Below are 12,306 nucleotides of genomic sequence, written 5' to 3' on the forward strand. Positions count from 1 at the left end.
GATTTGAACCATGGCAGTCTAACTTTGTTCAGGGTTATTTCTCTAGAAATTCTAAACTCTAGTCCTGGAATTAGGATTTAACTAGAAATATTACAGGGAAAATTTCTCTTCCACATTTTAGACTCTAGTGACAGTAAAGCAAAGAATGAAATGGGGGAAATTTTTACCTAAGTGACTAAGGGAATGAGTGGAGACTGTAAGACTAAGGACTAAAGGAACTATACATAAGCACCGTACTGCAGTTAATAAAGTTGTTTCCCATGGGAGTACAGGTTAATAATTCAGATGTTTTTAAAAAATGAAGGATTATTAAATTTTTAGTCTCATCATTCCTGCTCATGCTGATGCCAGCAAAAAAGAAATGCATGGAAAGGGAATTGGTACAAGAAACTGTATACAAATAATACAAGTCTCTCTTTATAATTTCAAAAAGCCATGGGATCATGGTTTTACATTTTAGTCTTTGATGTTCTCCTCCTATCTGTGTCTCTGATGTTTCCTACAACTAGAGCCTGAATGTACTCTTTTCATTCTCTGGACTCCCTGTCCTGTGCCTGGAATGGCCTTCCGATCATCATTGTCTTTTCTTTTCTTCCATCTCACACAGTCTATGCCCCAGCCCCCATTTATTTGGAAAATAAATCTCTTCCTGGAAATCTTTCAATCATATCCATCATCTAAGAATGGGTTAGATGTAGGGACTATTCACATATTCTGAGAAGGAATTTTCCATCTTAATTTCTGTCTTAACTATTCTGTCAAACTCAATTCCTGTTATGGCAGTTTTGAAGGGTCATAAAAACTACTGATAATGTAACAGGAATTAATGTATCAAATTTCAAGAAAATCAAAGCCCTGTTGATCAATATGGGAGACCTGTGTTTGGGTAGTAAAACAGTGATCATCGAGATCAGATGCCAGGCAAAAACTGGTGAATTGGAAAGAGGCAGAAAGTGAAGCAGACTAAGGATGGAAGGAGCTTCATTAATAGTACTAATTGGGTAAATATGCCTCCCTTGACATATAGAAATAATTAACATAAGTTCTTCCTTCCTGATCTAGTCCATTAGGTTTGAAATAATATCCAGTAGAAACAAATCTGGAGACATGTGCTGTCTGTAAATGCAGGTAGAAAGGGGAAAGTCTCATGGTACAGTACTAAAGAACTGGTTCCCAAACTGTTAGAAATGGAAGAGTCCTTACTAATTATATAATCTAACAACCTCGTTTTACATATGAGGAAACTGAAGCCCAGAGAGCAAGAGTAACTTACCCAAGGTCATATAGCCAGTTAGTGCACGACTGAGTCTAGCTAGAATGAACTCTCCTGATTCCTCTTTTCTCATTCCTTTCATCATACCAAAGTGAATAAGATACAATGTCATATGGGGAAAGCTCATGGTGTTTTTAAAAAGGAAGTTTTAAAATGCTTCTTTCAAATGTATATTCTGTTTAATTCATTTTATACTTATATAATCATATCTATCATGTGCCAAACACTGTTTTAAGCATTTACAACATTAACTTTTTTATTCCATAGCCAGGTATTATTTCCTCTATTTTATAGATGAGGGAAGTGAGCCTCAGATAAGTTAAATAACTTGCCCAAGGTTACAAAGGTAGTAAATGTTGAAGCTGGGATTTCACCTGGAGCAGACTGGCTCTAGAGTCTATGATCTTAATCACTATGCTATGCCATATACCAGAAACATGTTTTACTTGTTACAGAGGACTAAGAATAAGTCTGGCTAATGATTAAGATTAAACGGTCCTACTTTAGGATGAGGTAGGCATAAAGTAACATTAGCGGTGCTAAACTAATTAGACAACATTGTTTAAAGGTATAACAAAACATACACACACACACACACACACACACACACACACACACACACCACCCTGTCTTAGGTCAGAGTGTTGGTCTAAATTATTGATACCCAAAATGTAGTCCATGAGCCACCAGCATCACCTGAGAGCACTTTAGAAATTTAAAATCTGAGGCCTGAGATTCTGCATTTTTAACAAGCTCCCAGGTGATACACATGTTCTTGGTTTTTGGACCACATTTTATGGGTAGCAAGGCTTTAAATTACTTCGGGATGCTTACCAAGTAAACTCAGAAAATGAGCAGACTACTTTGCCTAAAAATATTGAGGAAAAGTCCCATGTAACTTAAGATGACTATAGTCAACAACTTGAGGGACGAGAAATCATATGATTCAATCTCTGAAAAGACCTCCCCCCAGAATAGATTCTTTGAAGAAAAGGTTTTACAGCAATTTAACTGTTAACTGAAATTTAACCATTTTAGAAAGCATGTATACACAACTCTTCCAGACCCTTTGATATTTCTTCTCATGAACATATCCATGTCTCTTTTCGGGCTGCACCAGAAGTCTCCACATAGATCAGGTGGGTTGCAGTAAGATATAGACTCCCATTAGCTGGTTTCTTACCTACATAATGATCCAGTAATTTCACATTTTCTACCTGTTATATGAGGGGGGAGAAAAACACTGATTAAGTTATCAACTCACTACCTGTGATTAAAGTGGTGTAATTCAAAGCAAGATAAATGCTGTTAATTTGCTATAAAACTTCTTTGAGGCTTTCTAGGTCCTGTCAAGGTGGCAAACTGGTATGATCTGTGTTTCCTTTTCCTAAATCAGCCCTGAAGAAACTATAAAAGTGAGAGGGAAACGTGGATTCTAAGAAGGATTAAAATTCTAGATGATGTTACTATGATGGGGTAGAAGTGTGTGGAAGATAAATAGGACATAAGAGCCTGCTGAGGTACTAATCTTGTTAGAGGGAAGTGGCAGTTACTGTATGTGGAAAAATCAATAGGTGTAAATAACGTGAGATTAGATCTTAAGTTAAAGGGCAAGAAAGTAGAGTATATAATTTTCTAAAAAGCAGGAGAAAACTTGATCTATCCAGTGGAAAGTAGGAATGAAAAAAAAAAGAAGCAAACAAACAAACAAACAAAAAACCAAAAAGAGTACCATAAATGGAAAGCATAAAATTAAATGCCAGAAATAAGTCCCAATATAAGAGAAATAAAAAATGTACACAAATTAAACTTACCAGTTAAAAGACAGACTTACAGACTGAATTAAAACAAATACTCAACAATATTCAGTCTAGAAGATTATACCTAAAATAGAGATGTAAATAAGTTGAAAATAAAAAGATAGAAAAGATATACTAGACAAATGTGAACAAAGCTTGAGTAGATTTAATATCTGACAAAATAGAATCAAGAGACAAAGAACAACAGGACAAGAAAATATATTTATCATAAATATATACGCATCTTATAAGAAGTTTCAAAATACATCTGGCTTGATGTACTTGCTTGTAGCAGAACTGCAGAGAGAAAAGAAACACTTGGATACTTTAACACTTTAGTTAGGAATTGATAGATCAAGCATACAAAAATAAAAAACAAAAATGAATAGAGATATAGTATACTTGCACAGTACAACTACAAAATTCAAGCTATTAGATATACAGAGAACACTATATCCAACAAATGAAGAACATAAAGTCATTCAAGACAACTAATAGAACATTTCTAAAAAGACATCATGATAATGGTTGTAAAGGAAGCCTCAATAAATTCTAAAGGTTCAATATCATACAGTCTACATTCTCCAACCATGACACAATGACATTAGAAATTAATAACAAAAAAATAGGCAAAGTTAGCATATGTTTTGAAACAAAATAGCATATTATTAAATTAACCTTGGGTTAAAAGGAAATCATAAATAAAATTAATAAATATTTAGAAGTGAATAATAATAAAAACACAACAAATGAAAATTTGTGGGGCACAGCTAAAGCAGAAGAAATTTATACCTTTAAGTACACTTATCATTAAAGAAGAAACGTTGATAAACTAGTAAAGCATTCAATGCAATGAAGAAAGCAAAAGAACAGAGAAACAAGGAATACAATGGACAGAAATTAAAAAGCAGAGAATTGCCCCCCCCACACACACACACCAAAAAAAAAAACAACAGAAAAGATGAACAAAACTAGAATTTACTTATTTAAAAAGGTTAATAGATCTTTTTAAATTAATTTTTATTGGAATATGGTTGCTTTACAATGTTGTGTTAGCCTCCACTGCACAACAAAATGAATCAGCCATATACATACAGATATCCTCTCCCTTTTGGACTTCCCTCCCATTTAGGTAGAGTTCCCTGTGCTATAGATTGTGTTCCCAAGAGTTGTCTATTTTATACATAGTATCAATAATGTATATGTGTCAATCCCAGTCTCCCAATTCCTCCTACTGCACACCTTTCCCCATTGGGATCCATACATTTGTTCTCTACGTCTGTGTCTCTATTTCTGCTTTGCAAATAAGATCATCTATACCATTTTTCTAGATTCCACATATATGCATTATTATATGATATTTGCTTTTCTCTTTCTGACTTAACTCACTCTGTATTACACTCTCTAGGTCCATCCACGTCTCTACAAATGACCCAATTTCATTCCTAAAGGTTAATACATCTTTGATAAGACTGATCAGGAAAAAAAGGGAAAAGAGGCAAATACACAAGCTACAGAATGAAAAAGGGAAGACAATGTAACAAATTTCTTTAAATGAGAGTATTATGAACAATATGCTAATAAATTGAAAAACCTACGTGAAGTGAAAAAATTCCAAGGAAAATACATCAGTATGACTTATTAGTGAATTCTACCAAATTTCCAAGAAACAAACTACCTTATCCAATTGATTCCAGTTATTAGAAAAAGAATGACAGTCTATTTTATGTATGAGGCTAGCATAATCTTGATTCTAAAACCAAACAGACAGCTATAAGAAATGAAAATTTATACCCATTTCACTTAAGAAATGTAGATGCAAAAAAATCCAAATAAAAATTATTTAGTGAATCAACAGTATATTTTTAAAAATACATTTGATCAAGTAAATTTAACTCAAGCAAGCAAAGATAGTTCAACATTGGAAAACTTCAATGGAAAACATCACATTAACAGATTAAAAGAGAAAAATCAAATGTTTTATCTCAATTAATAGAGAAAAATACTTTTGAGTTCACTTCTATTCACTTCTTAGTGAATTAGGAACTGAAGTAAACATCCTTAACTTGGTAAAGATTATACATCAAGAGCCTACAAAGAATGTCATGTGTAATGGAGAAACTAAATGCATTAATTTAAAATCACAAAAATGACAAACTGGACCCATTTATCACTGCTACTCTTTTAGATATCCTAACCAATACAATAAGAAAAAAGAGGGGGGAAATTAAGACATGAAAGGATTGGAACTGAAGTGCTATATCTGGCACAACTTACTGGGAAGATAATTTTCCCAATAAAAAGATAACAGAAGATCTTCTACCAAGAAAAAAACAAAAGAATCAACAAACTATTAGAACTTAAATCAGAGGAATTCAGCAAGGTTGCAAGATAAAATATCAACCTACAAAAATCAAGTGTTTCTCTAAACCAGCAAAACCATTAAGAAAATACCATTCACAGTGGCAACAAAAACCATGATGAATCCAGGAATTAGCTTAACCAAGCATATATGAGACTTTTACAGAGAAAACTTTAAAACTCTAATAAGAAAACTAAAGACAACTTAAAGAAATGAAGAGACATTCATGCTCTTGGATGGGACAACTTAATTTTGTAAAGTTGGCAATTATCCCACAAATTAATCTATAAATTTAATGCAACTACAATTAAATTTCAAAGAGGATTTTCCACAAATGAATTCTAAATTTAAGTAGAAGACTATATCCATAAGTACCTAAATAAATCTTAAAAGAGAACAGTGAAGAAGGGAAGACTTGCTCTGCTAGATATTAAGATATACCCAAAGCCATGGGGTAAAAAAAAAAAAAAAAAAGCTTGAAGTCCTAGTGCAACAACAGACAAATAGACCACTGATAAAGGACCATAGCTCAAAGGCAGACTCGTGTATGAATGGGTACTTTATACAGGATAAATGTGGTACTACAAATTATGAAAAAAGGGTAAGAGTACTTATTAAATGTGTTGGGGAAACTGTATGAATACATGGAGGAAAATAAAACTACATCCCTGAAACACTATATACAAAAGTGGAATCTAGATATATCTATATGTAAGAAGTAAAACTATAAAATTACTAGAAAAAATGCAAAACACCCTAGGTCTAGAGACAGGAAACTACTTCAAAACTTAATAACAGGGCTTCCCTGGTGGTGCAGTGGTTGAGAGTCCACCTGCCAATGCAGGGGACATGGGTTCATGCCCCGGTCCAGGAAGATCCCACATGCCATGGAGTGGCTAGGCCTGTGAGCCATGGCTGCTAAGCCTGCACGTCCGGAGCCTGTGCTCCACAACAGGAGAGGCCACAACAGTGAGAGGCCCGCATACCGCAAAAAAAAAAAAAAAAAAAAAACCTTAATAATGGAATAGAAGAAAATATATAAAATGTCTGAAATTAACAAGAGATTATTAGGGAGGAACCAAGATGGTGGAGTAGTAGGACGTGCTCGTACTCCCTCTTGTGAGAACATCAGAATCACAACTAGCTACTGGACAATCATCGACAAGAAGACACTGGAACTCACCAAAAAAGATAGCCCACACCCAAAGACAAAGGAGAAGCCACAATGAGACTGTAGGAGGAGCACAATCACAGTAAAGTCAAATCCCATAACTGGTGGGTGGGTGACTCACAGACTGGAGAACACTTATACCACAGAATTCCACCCACTGGAGTGAAGGTTCTGAGCCCCACGTCAGGCTTCCCAACCTGGAGGTCCGGCAACAGAGGAGGAATTCCTAGAGAATCAGACTTTGAAGTCCAGTGGGATTTGAGTTCAGGACTTGGACAGAACTGGGAGAAACAGAGACTCCACCCTTGGAGGACACACAAAAAGTAGTATGTACATCGGGACCCAGGGGAAGGAGCAGTGACCCCAGGGGAGACTGAAACAGACCTACGTGCTAATGTTGGAGGGTCTTCTGCAGAGGCAGGGCATGGCTGTGTATCACCATGGGAACAAGGACACTGGCAGCAGAAGTTCTGGGAAGTACTCCTTGGTGTGAGCCTTCCCAGAGTCCGCCATTAGCCCCACCAAAGAGCCAGGGTAGGCTCCAGTGTTGGATTGCCTCAGGCCAAAGGACCAAGAGGGAAGGAACCCAGTCTCACACATTAGCAGTAAACCGGATTAAAGTTTTACTGAGCTCTGCCCACCAGAGCAACAGTCAGCTCTACACACCACCAGTCCCTCCCATCTAGAAACTTGCACAAGCTTCTTAGATAGCCTCATCCACCAGAGGGAAGACAGCAGATGAAAGAAGAACTACAATCCTGCAGCCTGTGGAACAAAAACCACACTCACAGAAAGATAGAAAACATGAAAAGACAGATAGCTATGTACCAGATGAAGGAACAAGATAAAACCCCAGAAAAACAACTAAATGAAGTGAAGATAGGAAACCTTCCAGAAAAAGAATTCAGAATAATGATGGTGAAGATGATCAGATGAAAGAAATGTTTAACAAAGACCTAGAAGAATTAAAGAACAAACAAACAGAGATGAACAATACAATAACTAAAATGAAAGCTACACTAGAAGGAATCAATAGCAGAAAAACCGAGGCAGAAAAACGGATAAGTGACCTGGAAGACAGAATGGTGGAATTCACTGCTGTGGAACAGAATAAAGAAAAAAGAATGTAAAGAAATGAAGACAGCCTAAGAGACCTCTGGGAAAACATTAAATGCAACAACATTCACATTATAGGGGTGCCAGAAGGAGAAGAGAGAGAGAAAGGACCGGAGAAAATATTTGGAAGAGATTATAGTCAAAAAGTTCCCTAACTTGGGAAAGGAAATAGCCACCCAAGTCCAGGAAGTGCAGAGAGTCCCATACAGGACAAACACAAGGAGAAACACAAGGAGACACATACTAATCAAATTGGCAAAAATTAAAGACAAAGAATAATTATTGAAAGCAGCAAAGGAAAAACAACAAATAACATATAAGGGAACTCCCATAAGGTTAACAGCTGATGTCTCAGCAGAAACTCTACAAGTCAGAAGGGAGTTGCATGATGTACTTAAAGTGATGAAAGGGAAGAACCTACAAGCAATATTACTCAACCCAGCAAGGATCTCATTCTGATTTGATGGAGAAATCAAAAGCTTTATTATAGACAGACAAAAGTTAAGAGAATTCAGCACCAGCAAACCAGCTCTGCAACAAATGCTTACAGGAACGTCTCTAAGTAGGAAACACAAGAGAAGAAAAGGACCTACAAAAACAAACACAAAGCAATTAAGAAAATGGTCATAGGAACATACATATTGATAATTACCTTAAATATGAATGGATTAAATGCTCCAACCAAAAGACACAGGCTTACTGAATGGATACAAAAACAAGACCCATCAATATGCTGTCTAAAATAGACCCACTTCATATCTAGGGACACATACAGACTGTAAGTGAGGGAGTGGAAAAAGATATTCCATGAAAACTGAAACCAAAAGAAAGCTGGAGTAGCAATACTCATATCAGATAAAATAGACTTTAAAATAAAGAATGTTACAAGAGACAAGGAAGGACACTACATAATGATCAAGGGATCAATCCAAGAAGAAGATATAACAATTATAAATATATATGCACACAACATAGGGGCACATCAATACATAAGGCAACTCCTAAAAGCTATAAAAGAGGAAATCGACAATAACACATAAATAGTGGGAGACTATAAAACCTCACTTACACCAGTAGACAGATCATCGAAAATTAAAATAAAGAATGGAAAAGAAGCTTTAAATGACACAATAGACCAGATACATTTAATTGATATTTATAGGACATTACATGCAAAAACAGCAGATTACACTTTCTTCTCAAATGCACAAAGAACTTTCTCCAGGATAGATCATATCATGGGAAATAAATCAAGCCACAGTAAATTTCAGAGTATTGAAATCATATCAAGTATCTTTTCTTTTTTTTTTTCAGTTTAAGAGAACACTTTTTTTTTTAACATTTTTATTGGGGTATAATTGCTTTACAATGGTGTGTTAGTTTCTGCTTTATAACAAAGTGAATCAGTTATACACATACATATGTTCCCATATCTCTTCCCTCTTGCGTCCCTACCTCCCACCCTCCCTATCCCACTAATCCAGGCAGTCACAAAGCACCAAGCTGATCTCCCTGTGCTATGCGGCTGCTTCCCACCTTACGATACCTTCCCACCTTAAGATACCTTAAGCTATCTACCTTACGTTTGGTAGTGTATATAAGTCCATGCCTCTCTCGTGCATTGTCACAGCTCACCCTTCCCCCTCCCCATTTCCTCAAGTCCGTTCTCTAGTAGGTCTGTGTCTTTATTCTTGTCTTACCCCTAGGTTCTTCATGACATTTGTTTTTCTTAAATTCCATATATATGTGTTAGCATACGGTATTTGTCTTTCTCTTTCTGACTTACTTCACTCTGTATGACAGACTCTAGGTCTATCCACCTCATTACAAATAGCTCAATTTCGTTTCTTTTTATAGCTGAGCATTATTCTATTGTATATATGTGCCACATCTTCTTTATCCATTCATATGTTGATGGACATTTAGGTTGCTTCCATGTCCTGGCTATTGTAAATGGAGCTGCAGTGAACATTGTGGTACATGGCTCTTTCTGAATTACGGTTTTCTCAGGGTATATGACCAGTAGTGGGATTGCTGGGTCATATGGTAGTTCTATTTGTAGTTTTTTAAGGAACCTCCATACTGTTCTCCATAGTGGCTGTAACAATTCACATTCCCACCAACAGTGCAAGAGTGTTCCCTTTTCTCCACAACCTGTCCAGCATTTATTGTTTCTAGACTTTTTGATGATGGCCATTCTGACTGGTGTGAGATGATATCTCATTGTAGTTTTGAATTGCATTTCTCTAATGATTAATGATGTTGAGCATTCTTTCATGTGTTTGTTGGCAATCTGTATATCGTCTTTGGAGAAATGTCTATTTAGGTCTTCTGCCCTTTTTTGGATTGGGTTGTTTGTTTTTTTTGATATTGAGCTGCATGAGCTGCTTGTAAATTTTGGAGATTAATCCTTTGTCAGTTGCTTCATTTGCAAATATTTTCTCCCATAACTGAGGGTTGTCTTTTGCTCTTGTTTATGGTTTCCTTTGCTGTGCAAAAGCTTTTAAGATTCACTAGGTCCCATCTGTTTATTCTTGTTTTTATTTCCATTTCACTAGGAGGCAGGTCAAAAAGGATCTTGCTGTGATTTATGTCATAGAGTGTTCTGCCTATGTTTTCCTCTAAGAGTTTGATAGTTCCTGGCCTTACATTTAGGTCTTTAATCCATTTTGAGTTTATTTTTGTTTATGGTGTTAGGGAGTGATCTAATCTCATCCTTTTACATGTAGCTGTCCATTTTTCCCAGCACCACTTATTGAAGAGGCTGTCCTTTCTCCACTGTACATTCCTGCCACCTTTATCAAAGATAAGGGGACCATATATGCCTCGGTTTATCTCTGGGCTTTCTATCCTGTTCCATTGATCTATCTTTCTGTTTTTGTGCCAGTACCATACTGTCTTGATTACTGTAGCTTTGTAGTATAGTCTGAAGTCAGGGAGCCTGATTCCTCCAGCTCCATTTTTCGTTCTCAAGATTGCTTTGGCTATTCGGGGTCTTTTGTGTTTCCATACAAATTGTAAAACTTTTTCTTCTAGTTCTGTGAAAAATGCCAGTGGTAGTTTGATAGAGATTGCATTGAATCTGTAGATTGCTTTGGGTAGTAGAATCATTTTCACAATGTTGATTCTTCCAATCCAAGAACATGGTATATCTCTGCATCTATTTGGATGATCTTTAATTTCTTTCATCAGTGTTATAATGTTCTGCATATAGCTCTTTTGTGTCCATAGGTACGTTTATACCTAGATATTTTATTCCTTTTGTTGCAGTGGTAAATGGGAGTGTTTTCTTGATTTCACTTTCAGATTTTTCATCATTAGTGTATAGGAAAGCCAGAGATTTCTGTGCATTAATTTTGTATCCTGCAACATTACCAGATTCATTGATTAGCTCTAGTACTTTTCTGGTAGCATCTTTAGGATTCTCTATGTATAGCATCATGTCCTCTGCAAACAGTGACAACTTTATTTCTTATTTTCCGATTTGGATTCCTTTTATTTCCTTTTCTTCTCTGATTGCTGTGGCTAAAACTTCCAAAACTATAGTGAATAAGAGTGGAGAGAATGGGCAACCGTGTCTTGTTCCTGATCTTAGTGGAAATGCTTTCAGTTTTTCACCATTGAGGATGATGTTGGCTTTGGGTTTGTCATATATGGCCTTTATTATGTTGAGGCAAGTTCCCTCTGTGCCTACTTTCTTCAGGGTTTTTATCACAAAGAGGTGTTGAATTTTGTCAAAAGCTTTCTCTGCATCTATTGAGATGATCATATGGTTTTTCTCCTTCAATTTGTTAATATGGTTTATCACATGGACTGATTTGTGTATATTGAAGAAACCTTTTATTCCTGGAATAAACCCCACTTGATCATGGTGTATGATCCTTTTAATGTGCTGTTGGTTTCTGTTTGCTAGTATTTTGTTGAGGATTTTTGTATCTATGTTCACCAGTGATACTGTCCTGTAGTTTTCTTTCTTAGTGACATCCTTGTCTGGTTTATGTATCAAGGTGATGGAGGCCTCGTAGAATTAATTTGGGAGTGTTCCTCCGTCTGCTATATTTTGGAAGAGTTTGAAAGGATAGGTGTTAGCTCTCCTCTAAATATTTGACAGAATTCTCCTGTGAAGCCATCTGGTCCTGGGCTTTTGTGTGTTGGAGGATTTTTAATCACAGTTTCAATTTCAGTGCTTGTGATTGGTCTGTTCATATTTCTATTTCTTCCTGATTCAGTATTAGCAGGTTGTGCATTTGTAAGAAGTTGTCCATTTCTTCCAGGTTGTCCATTTTATTGGCATAGAGTTGCTTGTAGTAATCTCTCACGATCTTCTGTATATCTGCATTGTCAATTGTTACTTCTCCTTTTTCATTCCTAATTCTATTGATTTGAGACTTCTACCTTTTTTTCCTGATGAGTCTGGCTAATGGTTTATCTATTTTGTTTATCTTCTCAAAGAACCACGTTTTAGTTTTATTGATCTTTGCTATCGTTTCCTTCATTTCTTTTCCATTTTTTATTGATACGATTTTTATGATTTTTTTCCATCTGCTAACTTTGGGGTATTTTTGTTCTTCTCTCTCTAACTGCT

At 36.0% G+C, this 12,306-nt stretch overlaps 1 protein-coding gene across 1 annotated transcript in view; it reads right to left on the reverse strand.

Annotated features, from left to right (window-relative positions):
• MTMR8 (myotubularin related protein 8) overlaps positions 1–12,306 on the reverse strand; it is a gene marked incomplete at both ends in the record, with an annotated part of 165,888 nt that overhangs the window by 149,937 nt on the left and 3,645 nt on the right. The window contains one exon of the mRNA XM_082682060.1: positions 2,368–2,490. Coding sequence (XP_082538186.1) covers positions 2,368–2,490 — 123 coding nt within the window. The remainder of the gene's footprint in view (positions 1–2,367; positions 2,491–12,306) is intronic.

Source organism: Grampus griseus (assembly GCF_964374135.1).
Source record: "Grampus griseus genome assembly, chromosome: X".
NCBI classification, from domain to species: Eukaryota; Metazoa; Chordata; class Mammalia; order Artiodactyla; family Delphinidae; genus Grampus; species Grampus griseus.